Source organism: Parasteatoda tepidariorum, chromosome 7 (assembly GCF_043381705.1).
Source record: "Parasteatoda tepidariorum isolate YZ-2023 chromosome 7, CAS_Ptep_4.0, whole genome shotgun sequence".
NCBI lineage: Eukaryota > Metazoa > Arthropoda > Arachnida > Araneae > Theridiidae > Parasteatoda > Parasteatoda tepidariorum.
Window position 1 is genome coordinate 15,105,348 of NC_092210.1, and position 27,054 is coordinate 15,132,401.

At 29.7% G+C, this 27,054-nt stretch overlaps 1 protein-coding gene across 6 annotated transcripts in view; it reads left to right on the forward strand.

Moving 5' to 3' along the window:
• The window catches only part of LOC107455513 (uncharacterized), a 193,554-nt gene that overhangs the window by 147,717 nt on the left and 18,783 nt on the right, over positions 1-27,054 (forward strand). For 4 of the 6 annotated variants that reach the window (XM_016073134.3, XM_071183112.1, XM_071183111.1 and 1 more), the window contains exons 6-10: positions 9,244-9,286; positions 13,151-13,293; positions 22,395-22,481; positions 25,012-25,179; positions 26,731-26,913. In XM_016073134.3, coding sequence (XP_015928620.2) covers positions 9,244-9,286; positions 13,151-13,293; positions 22,395-22,481; positions 25,012-25,179; positions 26,731-26,913 — 624 coding nt within the window. The remainder of the gene's footprint in view (positions 1-9,243; positions 9,287-13,150; positions 13,294-22,394; positions 22,482-25,011; positions 25,180-26,730; positions 26,914-27,054) is intronic. The other 2 variants (XM_071183114.1, XM_071183115.1) reach the window with 1 other exon arrangement.

Here is a 27,054-nt window from a genome sequence, read left to right on the forward strand (position 1 = left end):
TAAATAAGGCCATAAGGATACTCGTCGCAAAGTTACGCAGTTTATCTCTCTCTTTACCTTACCCCCGTTGCTGTACCATGGTTTCGATGAACCTTTCTTGTTACGTTTACGTTTCAGTAAGAAGTTAGAATATACTGGCGTGGGAAAAAAATATTTGTCGAAACCATAGTAACGGAGTGGGGAAAGATGTGGAGAGTATGGTAATTGCGTAACATTGAGACACATATTCTTATTACAAAGATTATAATTGGTTCTCGCGTACATCGTACAAGTATTTTCAGATGTAATTGGTAATAATTTATCTAGAGCTAGTACTAGATTAGATTAAATGGTATATAGTATATTTACTTAGTTTATTATTTCAACAGCCGGTATCGTTTCTTCGACTCATGTTTTTTATTTTATTTATTTATTTAAAAAAATATATGTATGTATATTATCGGATTAACGCTATGGTGTAATCGTGAAGAATTAGTGTTTGGTTACCGTTTTATCTTTTTACCTGAAATGTGTTTTTATAATCAACCCATAACTAAAAAGGAATTCAAACCAACTTTATTCCTAACTGCAAACGTATTGATAAATGCTAATTGACCAAAATAATTTTTTTAAGCATAGAAAAGGTGTATGCAATTAAAAAAAACTGGTATTTTTATACCAAATGTATGTTTTTAGTACATGTCATGTTGTAGTTAATATCATGTTTTTGAAATATGCAGGGTATGTCGTGTAAGTCCCGCCTGTAGTATGTGTTTTTAGAATCCTTTTCAAAAATGAAAATAAATTAAACTGTACACATTAAGGGGGTCGCAAATGAATATCAAAGCAAGGAAAGAAATGCTATCGAAATCTGACAAATCATTGTACAAGAGGGTGTATGTAATAAACAACAATACAGGTGTGATTTTGAAAGAAAAACAAGTTAATTATTAGAAACACTTTTAAGTTTCAACCGGCAATTAAACCGGTTTTGATGTTTATTACATCCCTCCTTTTCTATAAGGATTTTTAAAATACATGCGAAAGGTAACACCCTGTATATATTTTCATTTAACAAGGGATGAATAGTAAAAAAAAAGACCCTTCTTTTAGACAATCATTAAGATGTTACCTCTTAAAAGTTTTAAATTATAAAGTGTGGAAATCGTCGTCACAACTTCTGAGGGGAAAATGAATTATTACTCGTTTGATTGAATGGATTACTCACAATCAATAAACAACTAAAGATAAGAAAGATTGAAAATCGACTGCAATTCACGGCTTACGTTGAAATTGTGTCATTCAATTTCCGCTTACCCATTCATCCCACTTCAATTTTTATCATGAAAAAAGCACCTGCCATCAGTCTTGTATATTTTCTTTTTGGATTTATCAATTTTTATATTCTTTAGAAAATGAGAAAAAAAAATTAAAAACTTTCAGCGTAATCAATAGAATGAAGGAAGTTTTCGTAAGTAAATTAATTAATTTTATGTTTATCGCTGTTATTTTTTTAACTGTTTTTTAACCGTTTAAAAAAAGCGAATAGGTTTTATTTATGGCGTTAATTATCTGGATATCGTTTTCAAATCTGTAACTTCTCTTGCTAATAATTGATGTTAAAAATAAAGTGTTTGGACATAATTTTTTTTTTATAGAGAAGAGAAAAAAATTAAAAACTTTTTTGGACGTTATTTTTTTATAGAGAAGAAAAAAATTAAAAACTTTCGGGGAAATAAATTGAAATTTTTTTATATTTAAATTTCTTGTAAGAAAAGCAATTAGTTTTTATTTAAATTAATAATTATATAGATATCGCTTTCAATAAATCTGTAACTTCTTTTGATTTTCGGTGTTAAAGATATATTGTTTAAATATTCTTGAGAGAAAAAAAAACTTGAGTGAATAAAAAAAGTTTTTGTAGGTCAATTAAATACTTTCATTTTTCTCGCTGTATTTTTTTAAACGTTTTTTATTTATTTTTTAAGGTGTTAATTACTTCAATATCAGTTTCATATCTGAAAATTCTGCATTGAGCTGTTGATACTTTAAATATAGTGTTTGGACATTTTTAAGGCAACAGAAAAAAAAAAAAGAAAGAAAGAAATTTGATGAGCAAATAAACGGTAATTTTTTTTTCGTTTTATTTTTTACCTGCGTGTGAAAAAAAAAGTGGAATTGTTCTTATTTATGTCGTTAATTACGTACGTTAACATCATACGTTTCATTACGTTTGTTAACATCATAGTGAAAAACCTTTTGATGTTTAATCTAGTATTTTAATTGTATTAATGACTGATTATACATTTTTGATTTTTAAATATAACTGTTGATTATTCGGTGTATTAATTAGTTTTTCTAATTGGGTAATTGTAACTAATCACATGTTTACGTTTAATCATATGGTTGTGCATGGCGTGTTAATGTTATAGCTTTCATGCTTCAGTTTATTATCAGGCTGTTACGTTATTGAGTTAACTTTGGATCAGATTCAATTGGATACCTGCAAGTGACGTCTCGTGAGTATGTCGAACCTGATTGGCTAATCCACGCATAATTTGGTCTGCATGTATCTACCTGTAAATAAATTAATTTAAACATTGTCATAGTTATAACTTAATAAGATATAACTTTGAATTCTGTTATGAATTTGTTTCGATGTTCATTTCTGTAATTTTTCCGTACATGAAGTGCATCTGGTATACAAATTTAGTTTCTCTTTTTTTTTCATCATACAATTTAGATAAGCATAAGCAATAATTGAAAAGCTTAGTGTAAGAGCCTTTTAAAAATAAGTATATTTTTCGAAGTACGCATCAGTATGACTTAGCATAATTTTTTGTTCAGTAGTTCTGAATATTTATACCGTTGTTTAGTTTTTTTATTATTGTTTTGTTTCTGTTTCAACAGAAACTTGATGGAAGTATATAAACCAAGAAGAATACGATTTACTTTAAAATGTCATATCACTGCATGTGCAATTGAAGATACAGTAATTAGTTCCGAAATTGTTTTTTTAAAATTATTTTCTTTAGTTCTGTAAAATATTTTAATCAAAAATATGTTTTTATTTTACCTGAAATTATAGGTTGAAATCTGATACGGTATACAGATTCTAGTTTTATTTGTTGACCTTTTGCTTTGGAAGTAATTATATTCAAAGTGAAGGCTTTAGTTTTTTTGAAATTCTTATTAGCGAAACTATTAATATTTTAATACATGGTGGGGCATGTAAAAGTGACTCGGAAGAGTGGATACGATTGGACGTGAATATATGCTTGCAACCGCACCACGTGTACGCACATTACATGATCGAAATCAGTTTAGATCTTAATGCGGGCTGTGTCAGTGGAAGTTGATGAGATTACAGGTGAAAAGATGATATTCACAGTGTAGCAAAGTATGCTTGTTCCATACCCACACATGTGACCTATGACGCCAGTGCCAGCTAATCTATATCAGCAAAATGAGGCATTAAAGTTGAGATAAGTTTTTCTATATTTGTTAGAATGTTAAGTTGAAATATAATTCCTTCTCGTCTACTTCTTTTACTTTAACTTAGATTTATTATTTGTTAATGCGTTTTTTGGTAACCTTTTGTTTTGTGTACCTAGCAACTTCGATGCATAATCAGTTTATGTTCCACGTGGCTTCGTTCCTGTCTTTGTCTTAAGTCTCTGTGTAAATATATAGTGAAAGAATTAAAATTTTTGAGAAAGAATCTTTGTGAGAGAATTTGGAATGTGTCACTCAAAATAATTGATACTTGACGGGCTTGGCTTATTCGAAATAGAATGGAAAGAACAGTTGCTAGCGTAAACAAATGCCACGTTTCAGCAACCCATCAGGATCAATACACTCACACTACGTCACTTGCTGGTATTGATCATTGAGGTGTCAAAGTGCCAGCAAATAGTGGCATGCAACGATTAGGCACAAACTAGTGTCAGACAGGCACGGTTTTTAACAAGGAAAAAACTTTTCGAAACGTGTACCAGAAATTGTGGACGCAATTGACCAGAAAATGTTCCTGAGTCCTATAAAATTGACCCGACACCTTTTACAGGAGACCAGTATATCACATATATTATGCGGACGAATACTTCATCTGTATCTGAAAATGCATCCTTTAAGATTGTCTGTTGTTTGTGAATTAAAAACAGCTCATACTCTTCGGCGCCTCCAGTTTTGTGACTGGCTATTCATTGGGATAGCAATGAATGTTCTTTATTTTGATGAAGCCGCGTTTCACCTGAGAGGTTATATCAACTCACAGAACGACAGGTTCTGGGCCACGGAGAATTCGCATAACATACACAATTGCAGGACCAGAAGCTTGGCGTGCAGTAGTTACACGCTGCATTACTGATCCCATCTTGTTCCACAAGAGCTTTTAATCCATTTGTGGCATCATTAACTGAGGAAGAAAAAACATTAAGTTATTTCGAAAAGGATGGAGCAACTACCCATACAAACCGCCGACCACATTCGCACAATCTTCACTCTTGACAGAGTGGTTAGCAGAGGTCGGTCTAATGTCTGCCCTAGTTAGCCACCTGATCTGTCAGTATACGATTACTTTTTGTAAAAATTCTTCAAGTCTAAGGAGAATCGCAGCAACATTCGTAGTTTCCAAGAACGATAGCAGAGCATTTTTGATAAGATTGCCTCTATTTTCGAAACCCAGCTACGATCTGCCCTTCTGACCGGGGTCCAAAAGTGTCAGGAGATGAATGGTGGGTCATATTCTGTATTTGCTATAAGCAGATTAACGAACTATGATCTTTCCTTTGCTGTGTTTGTTAGTAACCTGGAACTGTGTTCCTCAGGCCACTTTTATTTCCTTCACCCTGTATTAATTTATTAATAAATATAATTTAATATTTTATGCTTTACCACTATCTCTGTAAAATTCTCATTTCTCTTTGGAGAATTAAAAAAAGAAAAAATAAAAGAAGAAAAGAAAGAAAAATACTTTTCACTGTCAGGACCACTTTTTCAATTCCAAAACCTCGTTCTTTAATTGGACTCCATGTACATGCTTCTAATTCTCAAATAACTCTTTCCCTATCGATTTAAACATATTCAAAGTGAGAGCTTTTATTTTATAAATTTTAATTAATGAATCTCTTAAAGTTTTAATACTAATACATTAATTAATATTTTTACTTTGCCAGTATTTCTGTAAAATCCTTATTTTTCATTGGAGAATTAGAAAAATACTTCTATATTTTATTACCTCAGATTGTCAAGAACTGCATTTTAAATTTAATGTTCAGGCCTATTTTTTTTTTCAATTTTCTTTCATTCCAATACCTCACCATATAATTGGACTCCATCTATATGTTTCTAGTTCTCAAATAACCCTTTTCCTCTCTTACAAACTCATATCTTAGGAGTTAACTTTCTGCATTTCTGTCCCAAGCCACGTTTACTTTGTTGATAATAAATTTTCTGTTATTCGCCACTATTTCTCGCCAACGAGTAATCTCCCCCGTCCATTTGATGGGAAGTTATTCTCCCGAGCAAATTGGCACCGATATTTCGTGGAGTTCTTACTGCTCCCTAAAGCTCAAGATCTTGTGGTTCTTGTTGTCATGGAAACCATTTCTGACAGCTTGGGAGGGATTTTCCGGATCTTGGAATGGTCCCTCTTGACTTTCACGACTCTCCACCCCTACAAGTCACGCTTCTTCGAACAAAACTGTTCCACAAACGTGCCAGAAGATGTTACCACATTCCCATCTGACTTTCTTGCATTCTGGAACTTGTAAAATTGCACTCTCTGTTGCAATTTCTTGTTTTGATGTGAAGATTTTTTTTAAAGCTTTTTTTCCTGCTTGTTTCTTCCCGCCTTTTCTATTACTTAGTACACAGCTTCTTTGGTTAAAAATCTGTCTGTTTATTATTACAAATTGTGTCCTGTCTGATATAGTTATTCGAGTTCTCGATTTTAATTTACCCATCGACGAAATTACACCCAAGAGAGAATTCAGATTCTAATTTTTGAACGTTAAATTAATAATTTTATAGAAAGAGAAAAAGTTGTTGGAATAGTTGTGAAATGTTTCAAAAATACTCTATAAAATGCTTGATAAAATGCTTTGATGAATAATGCCATTAACATTATTTTCTGAATTTGTCTTTAGAGCCACTTTTTTTCAACTTCATTATTGTTATTGTAATAAACGATGCCCTTTTTGTTTTGAATTTTTTTAATTTTGAAGTGCATCAAAAATTTTAATTGCAACTGTAAAAAATTTTGTACTGCTCACTGTTTCCACGGTAACGTAACTCTGCTTAAAAATCATTGAATATATATATTTTTTATAATCAGGTTTAGTAATGCTGTCTTTATTTTCTTTGAGAGGATTGCTTTTTCTCACAACTTAAAGGCACTTAATTGATCCATGTTTCTTATGTTTTACCAACTCGTCAGACTTAAAATATAACACCGTTCGATTTCATTTTAGCCGTTTTTAGCTCTTTCGCCTTTAAATTCTACTTTTGTTAAAGAAAGGACTTTTGAACGAATTTTCTTGAATTTCTTCTTGTATTGTTAATCTAAATCAAAGTCTCTTCTTAAACGAGGCAAAGCCATCGTGTACATTTTTCAAGGAAAAGTATTATTTTTCATTTTAAGTTATATTTATTAAATCAAGTCTAAGTTAAATTAAATTAAGTCTATAAATTAAGTCTTAAATCATTTGCTTTGCTATCTTTTTTTATGTAAAATTTAGAACAGTTGACAGTCATATCTATGCTGAGTCTTTATAAAAACTTAGCATAGCATAAGCAATATAGGCATTCGTATAAGCAATGCATTTAACATTTAATAATCTATCTATATTATATAAAACGCTAATACATACGTATGTATCAATAAAACCGATGATATTTCTTTTCTCGCGTAGGCAACAGTTTTCATTTTTAATTGATAGGCTTCGACGCGCAAGAGCAGTAGTGAGCATCATATGGCTAATCTATATTATATAAAACGCTAATACGTTTTAATTGATAGGCTTCGGCGCGCAAGAGCACGTAGTGAGCATCATATGTCTAATCGGGTGAATTCTCGCCGAATTATCAAAAAAATTCTCACAAAATAATCTTCATCGAAGCCGATGCTTTACATCCGGCTTTCAGTACTATTTCATATTGTTTTACAACACATGGTTTTAACTCTCTGGTGGGAAAGACTTTAAAACAAAACTTACAAAAGTTACTTTTCTCAACAACTGAAATTTAGAATAGTGTGATTAAGAAAAATATGTGAATTGTTTGTAATTTCAAATTAATATTGAAATGCACAGGTTTAGAATTTTCTACAGTTAAAGTTTTCGGAACTTCAGTGTTCAAAAAAGTATACAAAAGTTAGACGTTAAGAACGCATACAATGCGCGAGCAAAGCGAGCATCGGATTGCGAAGCAATCCGAAATGAACTGCGAAAGCAGTTTCGGGGGTTGGCGAGCGCCAACGAGCAGGGGGCGAAGCCTCCTAGTTCAATTTTATGTTACTTAGAAATATTTGCACCATTAGTCAAGGAAACAACGTGTTGGTTTCTGAAATTGTTACTCTGTATAATCGTATTTTCCGTTGTATAAGTCGCTTCTCCATTTTTAACTTTTTGGCGAGATTGGTTACGTGTATTATTCTGTTTATAAAAGAAATTCTGCATTTTTAGATAGGTCAATCGTCAACGATAATAAAGGAAAAATACGAAATTTAAACATAACTTAAATAAGAATTTTTACAGTCGATAACACTCCTCCCCCCACAACTTTAAAATGGTGGATTTTGTGTGCATTCGTTGTACAAATCCATTCTCGTTCCCGTTTGTTTAGTTACAAATTTCTAACTAATTACGAAATTTTGTTATTCGAAAATAAGCGAAAGATAATTTTTATTAATATAAATAAAAATTATTCCCCTCCATTTTTTATTATAAAATATAAAAGCATGCAATCTTATTACGAATCTTTACGCTTTGAATAACGGTTTTTTGGTGTTATGATTCTAAAGAATTTAATTCTGTTTATAAAAGACATGTTTCTATAAGACGCTCTGTTTATATAAGATGTTATTTGCCAAATCATTCGGAATGTGTGGAAAATCTAAATCGTGATAGGAACATTATACTTAAATCTTGTAAGAAATGTTTCCAATTTTGTTGGATGATACCGAAAAAGATGTTTATGAGACCCAGAAGAAGAAGATGAGGTCGAATCTCTTGTAGAATGGACCTATGATTATATATATGTAAAAGAAATTGTTGTTGTATATAAAAGTTTTGATTGTATTACAATACCGCTGCTTTTATTATGTTAGTATTTCTCTAATAGACTGAGTCGGTTTTTTTATGTTAATCGATGAAATCAGCTTTTTGTGTTAAGAATCAGCCGAAGAATATCCGTGTATTAAATGTTAACTGGCCGTGAACGTTAAATCTGTAGTGGTCACAAAGTCCTCCAAGTTCCCATAACAAATCAATCTCTGGTTTAGGTCAAAATTACGATCTGTGAAATTAATGAATGTAGTATGATTTAGTCCTCCCTGTAAAACGGGCTATGGCGTGTATGTGGCTGAAATCGTATTCTTGGCCATAGATGGCGCCACTCAACTACAAGAAAAGCACTCTCTGCCTTAAAAATTCTCTTGATTTCACGTGGATTGCTGGTATTGGTCAGTAGTACTAGTAACAACAACATAGCAATTAAATTTTTTTTCTAGAGCAGGTACTGAACTTTCGTTCTTCACCTAGGAAGAACCTGAAGTGTTGCTCCTTTAACGTTACCCGGTAGGCACCTGTGAATCTAAGTCACGGATGCGAGCAATATTAACCACGCCACGCTGCTCACAGATACCCACATCAAACACAACAGAGAACAACCCTAAGCGGGAATCGAACCCACTACCATTGACTTTACTGTCAGGCACGCTGACTGCTCGGCCAACTGGCCGGCATAGAAATTAATATTAATTTATTATAATGCTTTAACATAAATTTGTAATGAGCAATAAAGCAGTATTATACCAAACGCGTCGGTCGAAAAATAAAACTTAATTCTTACGTTTCAAAAGTCTATTGAATTCCAAGTGAGCATTCTCTATTTTAAAAACCCTTATGGTTTATTTAAACTGATAAAATATGTATGGGTAAAAGCATAATTTATTCGTTTGAATTTCAAAATACTTTTAAAATGATTTTCTAAAAGATTGTAAATATTTATTCTGTATTTATCTCTTTTTTTCTTCTTCTTCAGGCGCGGAATTCCTCAGGCAAGAAAAAGAGCACATCAAAAGAAGGTCTGTATGAAAATACTTATTCCATTTCAAAGCATGTTTTTTAATACTTATATATTTTCATTCAAAAATCTTTTCAGTTGCTTTTAGCGAAATTCAAAAAGAAATGGTTATTATCGACTCTTTAACTACACATGAAAGTTGCAGTCATTTTTTCGTTAAATATTCACGATGCACTTTTCAAAATTATTATTTTATTTTCCTGGGCTCTTAGGTCGTGCTTGTTATGATAATATTTGAGTGCAAATACTTCTTAGATTATACAAGCAATGACTTGTTGTTTTTTGTCATTAAATTTATTGAAATCCTATGTATTTATTTTGGTATTATTCTTCATGGTGCATACCATATTTAAAACAGTTCATCAATAAAAAATCCGAGTTTGATTAATTTTTCAGATTTTATTAAATTTTAACAACTTGCAAATTATTAATATAAGCTAACTTGGGTTTTATATAGATGGTTAAACCTCATGCAGTTAACCTTGCAGTCCCGTGATAACCATTGAAACTATTTTACGTCAGCACTGTGTGTGAACTGGTAGAGGCGTATGATTGACTCGAACTTGTGTCGCCTCATATGGAAGGGGTTCTGAATCTATTGCATTGATTTGGCTGATTGACTGAATCTATTGCATTTAATAATGAATCTGAATCTATTGCATTGATTTGGAACAGATTTTTTGTGTGGGGGGGATATTTTATGCAAAACTTGAAACGCTTTAAACTTGAACACATTTGAAACAAGACGCAAAATATTTTTTAAGTTGTTCTAAATTATTGCATTAAATATAAATGAGATAATTAGATTTTTTTTCTATTCTTTAAAAACCATTTTATTAAGCAAAAATAAATGAAAAAACTTTCAACGAAAAACACTTTTTCCCTATTAATCTAGGAAATTGCTTATCGTAAAAAATATACAGGATGTTCAAGAATTCAGGTAGTAATTCGTACATTTTTTAAAAAAAATTTAATAAACAATATTAGTAATAACAATGCTGCCTGAGAAATGGAACTGTTTCAGATACCGAACACATAATAGTTGCTGTTATAGTGCATTTATTAATTTCTTTTCTGCTCAGTAAAACTGCGTGTAATGCTTGTCAAAAATATTTGTGAACATTCAGTTTAAAAAATAAAATAATTACTTAAAATCACGTAGTTTTCAACTTACTGGTCATGTCTTAAGTAATTATTTAGATACAAAGACGAATGTTAGATACTTGCCTTAAAAATGGAACTATTTCAAATACCAAACACAAAGTAGTTTCTGTTATAATGCATTTATTATTATTATTGAGCAGCAAAACTGTGCTTAATGCTTGTCAAAAATATTTGTGAACATTTAGTTCAAAAAATAAATAAATTAATTAAAATCATGTAGTTTTCAACGTTCTGGTCATGCCTTAAGTAATTAATTTAGTAACAAAGATGATTATTAGATACCTGCCTGAGAAATGGAACTATTTAAAATACCAAACACATAATAATTGTTGTAATAGTGCATTTATCAATTTATTTTCTGCTCAGCAAAACTGCGTGTAATGCTTGTAAAAAATATTTGTGAACATTCAGTTTAAAAAATAAATAAATTAATTAAAATCATGTAGTTTTCAACGTATTGGTCATGCTTTAAGTGATTATTTAGATACGAAATGTTTTAACTTAGTTTAATAGGAGTTTTAGTGTTTAACAATGCAATTTGTAGTATTTGAATGTATTATTTATAACTACTTTCTCTTTATACTTTGCTACCTGTCTTATGGATACCATGGATTTAAAAATATATGCTTTTCCACGACGGTAAGTTTATAATGTTATGGTTTGTTTTATTCCATTTTGTTTTTGTTTAGTTTGGGCTTTTAGCATGATTTTTCTAATTTGAAACAATTTTAAATTTGATAACAATCTTAAGTGAATGTTGAAAAGCTAGTAAGCTATACTTCACTAAAGCACTTCACCTGTTTTTGTTTAGAATAGCCAGTTTAATTTGTTTATTATCTCTTATTTTCCTCCTCTCCTCCCATACATGTCTGATTGTTTCATCGCAATGTGTTACATTGACTTGCGCAACATTAATTTTCTCTAATTCTGCTTACAATTTTTATACTAATTTGAAACAAGATTTTTAGGTGGATATTCAACTGATATGAATGCTGAGAAGCATTTTTGTCTTATTCTACTTAATGTACCCGTTTTTGTTTCGAATTGCATGTGTATATGATCTCCCCCCCCCCTATGCANCAATGTGTTACATTGACTTGCGCAACATTAATTTTCTCTAATTCTGCTTACAATTTTTATACTAATTTTAAACAAGATTTTTAGGTGGATATTCAACTGATATGAATGCTGAGAAGCAAATTTGTCTTATTCTACTTAATGTACCCGTTTTTGTTTCGAATTGCATGTGTATATGATCTCCCCCCCCCCTATGCAACTCTGAAATGCTTTAGTGTTAAATGAATGTCTCTGAAATTTTGTTGCTGCGTAGTATGTCCCATTAACGTACTCTACATTAGTTTCCTGTAATTTTTTCTTCTTAAGCTTGCAACATGATTTTTTAAATGGGTATTGAACTGATAAGAATGCTGAAACATTAACTTGTCTCATTTTGCTTAAACAATTTATCCGTTTTTGTTTCGAATAGCAAGTTAACTTGTTTATGAGCTTATTTTTCTTTAAAATTCTTAAATGTGTTATTTCGGCATCATAATGTGCCATATAGGTTGTTATTATCAGGGTGTGATATAAATAATTTCTGATATTTCTTGTGCCTCAGAATCAGGTTTTAAATTGAACTTTTAAAAACACGCAAACCTTAAGCAATTTTCATTATTTTTAAAAATTAATTAAAAAAATAATTAAAAAAAAACGTTTTTTTATTTTGTTTAAAACAAAAAGATTTTAATCAAAGCGGCATTTTTATTTCTCTATTACGTTTGTGTAGTTAATTTATCTGTAAGAGATGTAATTATGTTATTTTTTTTTTTTTTTTTTGTAATTCGTTATCGTTATCTTATAAAATTTGCATTTAACCATTTTAAGACGACAGTTTTTTTAGCGCCTTTTTTCCGATAACAGATTAAGAAAGCTTAAACTTTCAATTTAAATTTTAAGCGTTAATTCTTCATGTACATGAAACTTCAAATCGAAATTTTCTTTTCGTAAAAGCTTTCACTTATATAATTCTTTTAGTTATTTTCTTCAGCTAAATGCAGGTTACATAGCTTTAATATACCCTAGTAATTTTTCTTTCTGTTATTTTGTATGTTATCTTTTTTTTCCTTTTGTTTTGCTCTTAGACTTAGTTCAAAAGACCGTTTGATTCATGACTTCATATTTTTCATGATTATGTTCGGATCTTGCGCCTATTCGAACCTCGCCGGCCAGGACTCCTCTTGTACAAAATGGTGTCTGATGCACGTTAAATCTTTCGGGGACGCAAAGTCCTCCAAGTTCCCGTAACTAATAAATACCTCTGGGGGTATTAGATCGGTGATTGATTAATCGTTGCTTTGGCTGAGGTCGAAATTACGATTTGCGGATGGATGGCTGGTGTGTGAATATGTCCTCCCTATAAAACGGGACATCCTCAGAGATGTTTCCCAAACAGTCGTTAACAGCCCATTGTGCTGCTCTAGTGAGACATAAATAAAAGTACCGTACTGTACTGGATCTTGCGCCTAAGTTGCATACAATAAATCGCTTATTTATAAAGCATTCGTTAGCAGGAAAGAAATAAGGAGAGATTAAAAATATAAAAACGCCATAATCCTTGTTTCACATTTAAATTATAGATAATTAATAATTTATATTATCCACTCAAAGGTATTTATGCCATATTTTTCTCTGTGTTTTTCAGTTTTAATTCATGAACCAGCAGTACTCATTGAAGGTGTGCTGTTTCGAGCCCGGTACTTAGGTTCCACTCAATTGGTATGCGAAGGACAGCCAACCAAAGCAACAAGAATGATGCAAGCTGAGGAAGCTGTCTCTAGAATTAAGGTATTGTTTGATATTTAGTATTCTAATCACAGAAATTACACTGTCACATGATCGCTTTAATAATAATAGATAAGTATTTTAACCCTTCATAGGGTCACTTCATATATTATATATATATATATATATGTGTGTGTATGTGTGTGCGTGCATGTGTTCAAATACTTTTGGGATTCGCGATCGCAATGCTCGAATACGCCATCAGAAGACCAATTCCATGTCTTAACCCTCCACCCTTCCTTCTCCTCTACTGCTCAGTTGTATGGGAATGAATCTACGATTTTTCCCCTTCCATAATATTTTTCGCATTTAATTGTCCAAAATATTATCTAAAATTTCCAAGACGCTTTAAGAACTGTGCTTATTGCATTTTTGAATTCCATATAGTTTACTAACATAAATTTTTTAAATTTGTTTGGAGAACGCTACAGAAATTAACGTGCTCCTTTCTCCTATGACTATCTACACGCTAATGATGAAAGCATGCGAAATGTTGCCATAGGTAGAGAGTTCTGCTTTACGCTACCTGTAGCCCATTTCGATAGCGAATCGAAATCGATTCATAAAAAGTAATTTATTAAGCTAATTATATAAAATTCAGTTGACTTTTCGAGACCACTTTTTTAAAATTTCATCTATCGTAAGGAATTTGCCATTAACTCGAACTTCTGTGCTCATAATTTTAGCGTTTATAACTAAAAATTAATTAACTAGTTGAAAAGTTATCAAATGAACGAACCCATAAGAGAAAATACTGTAGCATCCCTGTGTCTGTTTCTTTTCATGAAAACATGCTAATCTTTACTATTTTGTATTTTTGTTAACAGAGTACTTCATTTTTTGAAATTTAATTTTATTTATTTTAAAGTTATCTAAGCAGATTCCTGATTTAATCAGAGATGTGCAAATAAATTCCCAAGAACTTTTAAAAATTAATGAATTTTCTGGGATGTGTACACCCCACGGGCTTATAAAGAGTTAACGTTATGCTTATTTTTGATGTTTTATTGTTTCATTTCGATATTGGATAGTTTTTATTATTTTATTTTATATATTATTTTATTTTATTATTATTATTTTAGTTAAACTTGATATTTTTAGATATTTTCGTAGAATGTTCTTTTTATGAGTTTACTTTAAAATTCTAAGTTTAAGCCGAGGATTTAATTTTTTAAACAGTTTTATTTCGACCTAGTTTCAAACATAATATTTTTATAATAACCGAGTTAATTTTTTTTTTATTTGTGTTTAGTTTTTTTCGTTCTTAATTTTCTTTCCTAATTTTCTTTTTAAATGGAACATAGAATGTTTCACATTTTCTACTTCATAATTTTTTAGCTTTCTTCCTCAAAGCTTCAAAAGTTCGCAAATATCTATGCTTGTTATATCAACATTTGAAACTATTCATCCCTTAATATCAAAGCTTTGGAAAACAATGCATCCCGATTTTTTTTTAAAAATGGAAGATGAACTTAAAGATTTTTAGTAGCGAGCTATCATCGTTATAAAATAACCTGTTAAACCAAAAAACGCTTCAATGTTTCTTGATTTATTTAAGAAGTTTAAAATTGAAAAACGTATTTGAATTGGACAATCGTCTATGTCTAGATTTTTTATATAATATATAATATGATAGCAAATAATATAATATGATGGCAATTTATATAATATGATAGCAAATTTTTTTCCTTGCTGTGCAAATCTTGATTTGTGAATTTTTCATGCTAATCAGGTTAAATTAATAAATAAACAAAAAAACTTTTAAATACAACGGCTTTTAAGTTGTGATACCTTTGTTAAAATGATCACAATCATAGATGGTACAATAATTTATTTGCTTATCATAGTTTAATTGCTCATTCTTCTATTTTCTTCTCTTTTTTGCTGCTGATATGCTAGTCCTTGGTAGGTATTCACTTTATTATCCCTTTTTATTTCGTTCATCATTACTTGATTCAAATGAACTCTGAATGATTATTTGCTTTTCAGTTTTAGAAAGCTTAGTGATTATACGTCCAGCTGATTTGTTTAGTAAAATTAGTATAGATTTTGAGGTACCCCAATAGTGTTGTTTAGCTTTAAGTAATAGATAAAGTTTTATGTGTATAATAAAATTTTTTTGAAGAAGCCTATTAAAAATTGAATTTAATAATTTCTATTACGTGTTTTGGAGTTTAGGCATAAACATATCGTAAATGATTTTATTTCTTTCATTTAAAAGATGTAAAATAAAAGCTGGTAAATTATTTCATGCTATTAAACATTTGTTGTGATAGTAGAGTGCTTAAAAAAAGCGAATCACTTTAAATAACTGTTTATCTAATAATCGGATTTTCAAGCACTAGGACTTAACTTAATGGGTTCGAAAGGGTGACCTCAAATATGCTAGTACAGATATTATTTTAAATTACGAAATGTGGCACAAAAACGTATTTTCTCGTACCTTTTTTTCGACGATTTCCGATTCCTGACCACCAAAATACAGAGGGTAGATATGTGGAAGTAGGATCCCAAAAGTTTGATCAAGTGAGCGCTCTAAAGTTAGGACCCCATAATGTTAATTTTACTTTTTGCGTATTTCACTATTTCTCGAGAACTTTTTAAGCGAATTAAAAAATTTTGCACATAATTGTAAAATTCGTGTATCCAAAGATAATTCCATGGATAATAATAATTTTACTTTTTGTGACCTTTAAATAATCTATAGTGAATATCTATATCAAGTGAATAGAATCTTGGGAATTTTTTAAGCAATTCGAAAGATTTTTGTACAAAATCGAAAAGAAAAAAATAATTACCCAAAAATAATTCAATACAAAAAAAAAAATTTAATAATTATTTATTATTTTATTTGATAATAGTACTTGAAAAATTTGGAATTGTTAGGTACACAAATTCTTAAATCATTTCAAGGAAAGAAGGTAATTTTCAAAGGCGAAATACGAAATTTAAACGAAATCGGTCGAATAATTCCCAAGAAATAGAATTTTAAATAAGTTGTATACTTACCATAGTAAGGCTTATCACTCACTACATTGCCCCTTTATTTACCGAATTAGTATTAAAAAAAATTCCAAAATGTTCGAAACTCTTTTGTCGTATCAAATAATGTCTCATAATGATAAATGGAAAGTCATTTTACTGGGAGAGACAAGTCCCGATGGAATATTATGTTCTGTTTCATTACTATGTGGAAATAATATTACTTTGACTTAAAAGTTGTGTTGATACATTAAGGGTTATTTCGAGTCTTTCAATTATAGCTTTTAGTCGCATTTAATGAATTTAAAATGATGCATCTTCAATTTATTTAATTATTATATTATTTACTTAAGTATAATATTATTTATTTAATTATAATATTATTTATTTAAGTATAATATTATTTATTTAAGTATAATATTTTTTATTTAATTATAATATTATTTATTTAATTGTTATATTATTTATTATATTTATTTATAATATTTTTTATTCAATTTAAAAGATATTATGTTTAATTGCAATACATTTAAGAAGTAGTAAACTCATAAATTTCTCAAGTAGTTTTCTAAATAAAATGTGATTCTGTCATGAAACATAATTTTATTTCAATAATATTTCTGGCAAAAAGAAAGTATATAACTACATAAGTTGAAAATTGTACCAATCTGAAATTTAAGTCCACCCTGCGGCTCTGAAAATGATAACTTCTAGTGTGAGTTTTGAATTCACAATTATATTAGATAGGAATTCCCAGCATTATATTTCATGAAATTTAAAAAAAATAAAAATAGTTTAGGTTGCAGGTAATCTTTCTGAAATTAAATCCAGCATCCAGGCTATGGCCCTTAGAATACAAACTCTATGTTAGACTTTGAAATTCATGGCCGTAATTCCTTATAAATTTTCAAGGTTATAATATCGTATGAATTGTTTTGGAAAATACTTTGCGTAATAAGGAATATTTTTTCGATATTCAGTAAGAAAAGGTAATGGGAAAAAAATTATTTGTGCAAGAAGTAATATTGCATTGGATAGGAAAATAAGAACGAACTTTAGATTAGATTAGACAGTTATTAACCAGAAGTTATAAGTTGTACTAGAATATACTTATAACTTGCATATCATTTAAACTAAATTTACTGTAATAAATTAAAATCGAGTGTTTTAAAATTTTAATTTTTTTAAAATTTATACTTTAATGTATAAAAAATAATGTTTACAGTTGAAATCGAGATTTAGTGACTTTTATTTTCCCATAATTTTTGATTAACATGGTTTTTCAAAGCTCTTTCAAGAAGGAAAATAAAAAAACCACAGTTTAAAGGCCCTATACTTGAAGCAAAGCTATAATTTTAAACTATATATACCATCTTAACGTGAAGAATTATCTGGGCTTTAGAATCGACAAATAATTTTGATGAAGTTATAAACTTTTTTTAAAATTACCAATTTGGCGACATTCTCCCCTCCCCCAGATGAAAATTATCAAAATCACTTCCTCATTCTCAGTTTTTGCATTTTTCTGTGAACCCAGTTGATGTGGCATTGGAGTAGGTTTTGAATAATAAAAATTTAGACCACAAACACTTTTCCTTTTTCCTGTGGCTTTTCTCCATATTGACATTTTGTGCCATTTTCAGAATAAGCATAGAGAACGCTGACTACAAATAGGCTAAACGTAACAGTCATAATTAACTGTTGCAAACTCAAATCAGTTATAAAAACAGCATAATATTCGCCAGAAAGCATTATTTCATATGATGACGAAGCCTTCGAAATATAGCCTTAAGCTTTAGTATAAAATTTTAATTTTTAAGCTGTATGGAGCTTTTAAAATATTGAATTATTTTTCACAGTAATGAATTAAATAATCTTTGTAATGAATGTTCTTAATATTTAAAAAAACAAAAACAAACATATTTATCGTTGTTTCTTTCCCATCGAAATATTTGCGTATCATTATAATTATTTTACTTTACTTTTTTGTATTTCCTCCCCCTTTAAATTTTGCCAGTTGATCTGGTAAAATAATATTATACATAGAAGCATTTATTTGTAGAGGGACTTCAGTTTTTATTGTGTTGAAATAGTGTTTGAACCAAAATAAAAATATAATATCCTCCTAACCGTCACTTTAACTCAATTTTGGAATCATTTTACGGACAGAACTTTTCAGATATTTTTGACTGCTGTACTTTTGGCCAATAAGGCGGAAGAGATTTTATTATAAATTGAAACAATTTTATATTTCGCACGTTTAAAATTAGTTAAATATAAAAGAAAAATGTTTTTTTCCTCCTGTTATTTTTAGTGGCTTTAAAAAAATTTCAATAAACTGTCATCATAAAAAAAATAAAAGAAACTCAATTTTGCCTCTTGCATTAAAAGGTAGGCTAATGTTTATTTTATGTAGCAATTTGCTGATAATAAATATTCTTATTTATAAAATGTATATTATATATGTATATGTATTTACTTATATATGTATTACTTACTTAACCTTAGTGTACTTGTTACTTATACTTAGTATTGCTTATTATACTTACTTAGTGTAGTGCGTCTACCACTACAAAAATACAATTCCAATTCACTAGTATATAAGACATTACTCGATTCTATGTTGGGGTACTTTTTATAAATGAAGGTTGGCATTGTCGATAGCAACTTTTCCCACATTGGTGACTTTCGAACGTGATGTGAATGTGCCTACCTTGACAGAAACTCCCACTTCGATGTGAGCACGCCCATCTTGACAGTAACTTTCACTTCGTTCTGAACACGCCTATTTCGATGGATGGTCTACATTGAACAATTGACTTGCTACTTGTGACATTATCCACCTCCTCGCACTGTTGCTACTCAGTCTCGATCACACACTACGTCAGCCTGCATACACCCGACTGCTAATGACAACGCAGGAGCAACCACGACCATGAACTTAATACAGCACTCATGATCAGCAAAAGTATGGTAATCTTAATACAGCTCTCTCAGCTTCTCACAAAACTGCAATGAATCAACTAGTGGTATTCGTTCATCGAATTCTATCATACATATAATTCTGATTGGGGAGTACTGTAATGTGTCTACCACTACAAAAGTACAATTCCAATTCACTAGTATATAAGACATATTAACTACATTCTATGTTGGTGTACCTTTTCATAGGTGAAGGTTGACATTGTCGATAACTACTCTCCCCACACTTAGTATTACTTATATATATACTTATATATGTATTTAGTTCAGTTGTTCTGAGTGTTTAATTTCTATGGAAAGATGAACAGTAGTTCCTAAAATTTATAAGCACTGTATGTTTATATGTGTAATAAAAAACCTCCTTGTAATTGTTTTTCTCAATAATTTGAATACTTAAAGCAAAACCCAGCAGGGAGAATGCAACTTGCAGGTAAAAATGACAATCCATCAAAGGGAGACCATGATGAACCCTTTACCGGAACTGAACCCTATACCTCTCCCAATGAGGATGATAGAGTAGAACAGATGAAAATATCCCTCTGTCCCCATGCCGTGAGTAGATGATTCTCCGCCCTCTGTCCTGCAAATGTAGTTTATGTTTATTTAAAAAAGAAAATAGGGAATCCAGCACAGTTTCATTTATTTCGAATCTTATTCCCAAAAAAGCATGCCAAATTGCTTTGAAAAATATTCCTCTTACGTTTCAGAACATGAAGACTTGCTTTATTTTGCTTTGTCTTGAATCTGGTTTATTTTTATTGGTTTTTGTACTTTTTTTGGATCGCCTTTTCATATTTGTATGCTTCTTCTAAATGTTGCTTTCATTTCTTTTTGGAGAAAAAAATTCTTTTTGCAATAGAATTGTAATTAAAAAACATGCTTGCATAATGTTTTTAACAGACATTTTTATCGGTATGGTATTTGTTTGTGTTGAATAATAAAGGGAAGCTTATATAATATTCTTATTATTATGTTTATCGCAAAGCAGCTATCATTCTGCAACTTCATATTATTTTAACTTATTTTTTTCCATTATAGCAGAATGCATGAGTAAGGCTGTATTTTGTTAATTGTTATTAAGTTCTTATTTCAGTTTAAAGTTTAATTTTGTTACTTTTTATTATTCTCTGAAATGATAGCCTGAATTTCTTGAAATTTAGTCCTTCCAAACCCTGAGATTTTCAAAGTAATACTATATAAGTCAGCGGTTCCCAAATGGGGTTCGGCGGAACCCCAGAGCTCCGTGTAAGAGTGAAAGGAATTCTGAGAATTAATACTTTTTATAACCAGTAATAAGTTTTGAAACCTCTGATCATATTTAGATCTAACCTATAATTCACAATTTATTTAATCTTACTTTTGCCTTTATGAAATTATTTCAAGTGAAATTCTAATGAAATAGAAAGGACATTTTTTAAAGGAAAATATAATATTTCTTATAACAATATATTGAACAAATTATGAAAAAAAAATTAAGCATTTATAAAATATTCCATTAATATTTTCTCTCACTATTTTTAAATCAAAATAACTAAATTCTTTAATAAAGAAATATGTTTCCATAATAACTATTTTCAACGCTTATAGCAGTTGTTTTAGGTTTCCATTTCCGAGTAAACCATAATTTGGCTCATTTTAATCAGCTTACACCAGAAATAAATTCATATCTAGACTAGATGTAGCACAAGGGCTGCAAATATAACTGACAGACACAAAACATAATCTTAGGTTATTAATGATAAAACGATGAAAAATCATTATTCCTATAATCAAATGTTTTAAATAAGTCTCTTATAAGGTTATAGCTGTTCTCAATAAATTCTGGATAAACAAAAACATAACAAATTCAAAAGGAAAAAAAATAGAATTTTCATTACTAATTTTAAACCTGTCCTACTATATGGATCTGTGACTTGGCACTGCAAACAGCTGATTAGGAAGAATATTGCGTATCAAGTGATTCCATAATATTTGTGATGCAGTAATTCTTAGAAAAACAAAACAAAAACCGATTGATCAGAAAATTAAAAAACGGAAACAGATTGGTCATGTTCTACGTAAACCTGAAAAATTTAAAATAAAACAAGTTTTTGGTTGGAACCCTCAGGGCAATAGAAAAAGAGGAGGACCTAAAAATACATGGTGTGGGACGATTGTAAACGAATTGAAAACAATAGGAAAAACATGGAGTGATGCAAAATATCTGGCCACAAATAGAGTGTGTGAGATGGAAAGCTATGATAGAAGCCCTATGCTCCAATTCGGAGTGTAAGGTTATAACGTTTGTAATTACCTTAAACTTTCCGTCGAAGGAAGGTTGATTATTTAGGGTTTTGTAGCCAAAAAAGTTGGGAACTGCTGATATAAATTATATTTAATTGGTAATACTAAATAGCCATTCCTAAAAAAACTCATATCAGATTTTTTTTTTAAAATATTCTGCTGTACCACTGCCAATTAATGTATTTTTCATCACTGAAATCCTATAATAATTGCATTATAAAGATTACAACAATATTCTTATCCGTAAATGCATGTTATTATTTCATTTAGCACATATTTTTTAATTGTTAACCCTTTGTTTACGACGCTTAGCATGGTAAAGTCTCTCACTCTGGTCCAATTGTTGTGCCAGCCATAAGCAAATGGTTGAATATGAAATTAAAATTTCAATTTTTTTTTGTTCCCTCTGCTTATTGAATCAATAATAAATAATTTAATTTATCCTTATTAACGTTGTCTCTTCTTTTTACTGAATGATCTGTCATCCATGCATGCATAGTAAATTCTTAATTTGCACTAGTTTGATTTTTTTTCTTCCTGTAAATATTATCTAATCAAATAAGTCTGTATCAAACTCTTTTTATTCTACTTTATATATGAAATAATTTTTTCATATATTTGTAGCATGCTAAGAAAAAGTGTCTATTAGAAACACTACCAGTACAATAAAATTGTAAAAACTTTTTTCTTTTTTTCTTTTTCTTTTGCTCGATTTTTTTTTTTTTTTTTTTTTTTTTTTTTTTTTTTTTTTTTTNTTTTTTTTTGCAGAAATGTTTCTATTTTGTAAAATTCCATGGTTTCTACGAACTCATCTTAGTTGTCAGTTAAGAAATGTGTTATTTTTTCTTTTTTTTTAGGCTCCCGAAGGTGAAACACAACCTAGTACAGAAGTTGATCTTTTTATATCAACAGAAAAAATCATGGTTCTGAATACAGATTTAAAGGTAAGATTTTCTTTTCCCAAATTCCACTCTTTCCTGAATTTTTTTTACCAATAAAAGAAATCTCTGGGTTATAAAAAACTTATTCACTTTAAATAACTTAATTAATAATGTAGAATATTGATTATATGAAGCAATTGAGAGCGAACACTACTCCTGATAATGAGAACCTTGATTCTGTAAAGTAATCTGGGTGCAAGCTTACATTTCATCTGATAATCAATAGTACAGTAAAACTATTTGTAGAAGTAATTGGTTACTATAAAACAAAATCAGGAGCTTTTGACCACATGTAACTTAACCATAGCATCTTTTTAAAATATTTGATCATTTTTTTCAAAAATCGAAAATTTTAGACAATTAAAAAAACTATTGATATCAATGGTGTGAGGCAGTGGCTCCCAACTGTTCCGACCACCCCCTCTAAAAGTTGGCTGACAATTATCGCCCCCTTTTTTATTGAAAAAAAAAAACCCATACATTGTTGCAAGTGAGCATCAATAAATTTGAATATCTGTTAAATTATACCTGATTTTTAATTTAAATTAAAATGTAAATAATGAAGCAATTTTATTCAATCATTTTAGAAAATTTAGAAGAAAAAAAATGTGTGTACCTTAAATTTTTTGTCAAAAAGAGATATTTGGCGCTAATTAATTGAAGCAAAAGTACATGTTTTTTAATAAATTTTTTTTGATGTAATCGGGAAAAATTGAAAACGTTAACAACTAAAATGTGAGAAAAAAAACTTACAATTTGAATACTCAATTGTTCATTTTTACCTCTTCAATGATTACCTTGTAGTACTTGGTGGATTTCAGTTAAAAGCTTGACTATCAGGTCCAACCTACTTCTTTGTTTTTTGAGAAGCTTGACAGCTGAACTAAATCTTCTTTCTACTAAATATGTTGATGGGCTTCAGGTGAGGATCGATTCCCTGGATTTTTTTTATTATTATTAATTGCAATGCATTTTTTTCTATTGAATACTCAATGCCCCGCCCCCTCCCCTCATCACCCACCTGAAGAGCCTTGTCGCCACCTGATTGGGAACCTCTTGTGGAAGGCATTACTTTAAAATCATTTCTCGTAAAACATTATTTGGCCCATTTCAGAAAATGTGGAAAAATTTTAAAAAACAAGCATGAAGTAAAGTAAATTATTTATTTATCTTTCTGTATTTTTATTTTCTTAAAATAATAATAAAATGCATAGGTTGTACATTTCTGTCTACGAAATTGATGATCTGGCAGGTATTTTTGATCACCATTAGTTATATTTAGTCTGCCAGTTGGAACCGTTAAATTTGGCCTAGGTATATTGAGAGCTAGACTCTACCTTATAATCAATAGCTCAAACCTGGATTATAAGCAGTGATTAAGAACAAAGCTACTTTAACAATCAATAGTAGAGTAGTATCTCAACCATGAGAAACAATTGAGAGTGTAGTAGCTACTCTTGATAATCAATCAGAAAAAAAAACGTGATCTTGAGAAGTAACTGGAAATAATCCTACTTTTAATAATCAGTACTATTAGCAGCAGAACTTGATTATGGGAAGTTATTGGGAATAAACCTACTTCTGATTATCTTAATTATCTTGATTAGAAAGAAACATTTTAATTATCTACATTTATAAATTAATGCTAAAAAAATCAAGATTATTATTTTCTAATTTCAGTGCGCTTCGTCGCCCCCTCCTGACCAAAGACTCCCCGTGTAGTAAATGGTGACTGATACACGTTAAATCTTCTGAGTCACAAAGTCCTCCATGTTCCCATAGCAAATCATACTTCTGGGGTACTAATCCAGGAGTTTCCTTGTCTTCTGGATTGGTTCAAAATTACAAGGCTACAGAGTTGAACATTAGTAAGTTGTAATCTCAAAACTTGGTTGGTTGTTCAACGACGTTTATAAAATCATCTTACATGTTTGATGAAATACTTGCGTCCACTGAGCTGGGTTCAGTTAGATTCTTACACTCTCATGTGCAACTCTGATGCATTTTGCAAGATATTCTCAATTTCACGCTTCATTTTCCACCATCTGAAATCAAACCGAAAAATCTCCCAATCTTTTTATGGTGGCTAATATAATCAAGAAAAGAGTCCTTTGTCAGAAACAAGTTACTAGAAACTAGATCATGATCATATGAAGTCTTTGAAAATTATTTTGCATTTTGTTAATGTATATAGTGCTTAAAAATATTTTTTGAGGGCTTAAAAAGTACTTTGAAGGCGTTTATTTTTTGTTGAAAGATTTAGCTATGCACTCTGAAAAACTTTTTGCTGTTGAATTAATTATAATTAAGGCAAACATCTAGTGTGATCCACTTTGCAGAAGGAGAATATTAAAAAAGCTTTGTTAAATGTTTAGTCCAGGACTCTGCATTGTTTAGCAGAAGCTCTAAAGTAGTCATTATAAAGGTTGAAAATTTTAAAACCTTATTTATGTCCATGCTCTTATTATTTCTTTTTGTTATTGTGTTGATGGAAACATGTTCCTTTCCTTAAGAAAAAAATGTTATTTCTTAGGAAATCATGATGGATCATGCTCTGAGAGCCATTTCCTACATAGCTGACATAGGTGATCTGGTTGTTTTAATGGCAAGGAGAAGAGTTATGAACAGTCCAGATGATCCTAGTGAACCTAAAATTAAACGCACACCCAAAATGATTTGTCATGTTTTTGAATCTGAAGAGGTAAGGTTATCAGTTTATTCATTTTTTTGAATATTTTGAAATGTGGCTTTTAAATTTTAAGGGATATACCTTAGTATCTTTTTTTCTTTCTTTTTAAGTATCTTAGTAATATTTTGAAATGTTGCCTTTACATTTTGAGTGATATACTTTAGTATCTTTTTTTCAAAATTACATTGGTAATTAAACAAATATGGTAAAATGTGTTCCTTGTTATAAAACACATGGATATCTAAGACTACTTGTTATAGAAATGATTTAAAAAAGAGTCCCCAAGGGAAGTGTTTTTTTTTTAAAATATCTATTGATTTATTAAAAAAAAATTGTTTTTAAATTGCTCTGAGTTTTAGGTCTCTTAGAATAGTATCCTTAAACTTAATATTTTTCTTCTTTCTATGCTAAAAGACAACTTTACTTTGAACAATTTATGAAATTGTAATCATGTTTTTTTTGTTTATTTATTTGTAACTCTCATTAAAGATTTTAGAAAGAGTCTAAAACTTACTTAAATATTTTTGTATAATAATGGTTTATTTTCCCCAGATTTACAAAATACTGAAAAAAAAGTTCCGCATATTGCTAATGACATTTATCTGATCATAAAGAAGGCATGGTGAAAAATTAATTTCAATTGCAATGATGTATAACAAAAAGAGATTTAAAAAAATTATAAAATATTTTATTCCTTGACTATAACACATCTTAGCAAACTTTATATTGAATTTTTCCTTACACAGAGAAATCAGTTTGCTTTGCTAGAAAAATATCAGATTGAATGCCAAGAAATTACAAATTAAATTGTCATAGGCTTAATTACTTTAATTAATTCAAAATTTATGCATATTCATTATTTGCTTTTTTATGGAAAACTTAAGTATATTAAATTTCGAAATTTTCTTGAATAAATGTAAAATAAATGTATAAGAATATAATGTTTGGTTTATATCTATTAATGTTCTAGTAATTTCCTTTATCTATTAGTAATAAAAATTTTAAAATAAATTTCGTAATTTATGAACTATTTGTAAGTTTTCTTGGCATACTTGTTTAGTAAGTTAATTTAAAGTAATTTTTTCAATCTTCATACAATTAAATATATTGCAGTTTATTGATGCTTTCAAGCTGCCTATTATTTTTGATATAGAATAAAGAATAACAAGTTGAATATAGAAGTTAACTAAAACATTCAAATAAGCTCCAATAAATTTTATTTATACTTAATGAAGTGAAATTATACTTAGGAACATTCTGGGTTACATAAATTAAAATAGAAAATGTAAGTGCAATGACAAGTTAACTTGTCACTGGTCAACAATGTGTGAAGTTCAAAGTATGTAATTTGAATATATTTCTTTAAATTCTGCAAAGATTATTGCAATATGTAGTGCTACTGATTAAAGGAACAAACGATAGTTTGGCATTTTTAGCTTATTTTATAACAGTTAGTCTAGTATTGATATTAGTTGTTTTTGCATTTAATTGTGAGTGTGTGTACTATAATTCTGCATGGGTTTGCCAACTTTTCAAACTACTATTTTTTTTCTCTTCTTGCAGGCTCAATTTATTGCTCAGTCTATAGGACAAGCTTTCCAGGTAGCTTATATGGAGTTCTTAAAAGCTAATGGAATTGAAGATAGTAGTTTTGTTAAAGAGATGGATTACCAAGAAGTTCTCAATTCTCAAGAAATATTTGGAAATGAACTTGAAATGTTTGCCAAAAAGGAAAAACAAAAAGAGGTATGCCATGTCTCTCTATAAAGTGTGTTGTTGTGCCTGGTTTGACGCAAGGCCTAATAGGCCCAAGCCTAAGCCCCACTCATTTCTATTAGCCCCCTAATTGTTACAAATATATATATATATATACAGTTGGAACCGTTA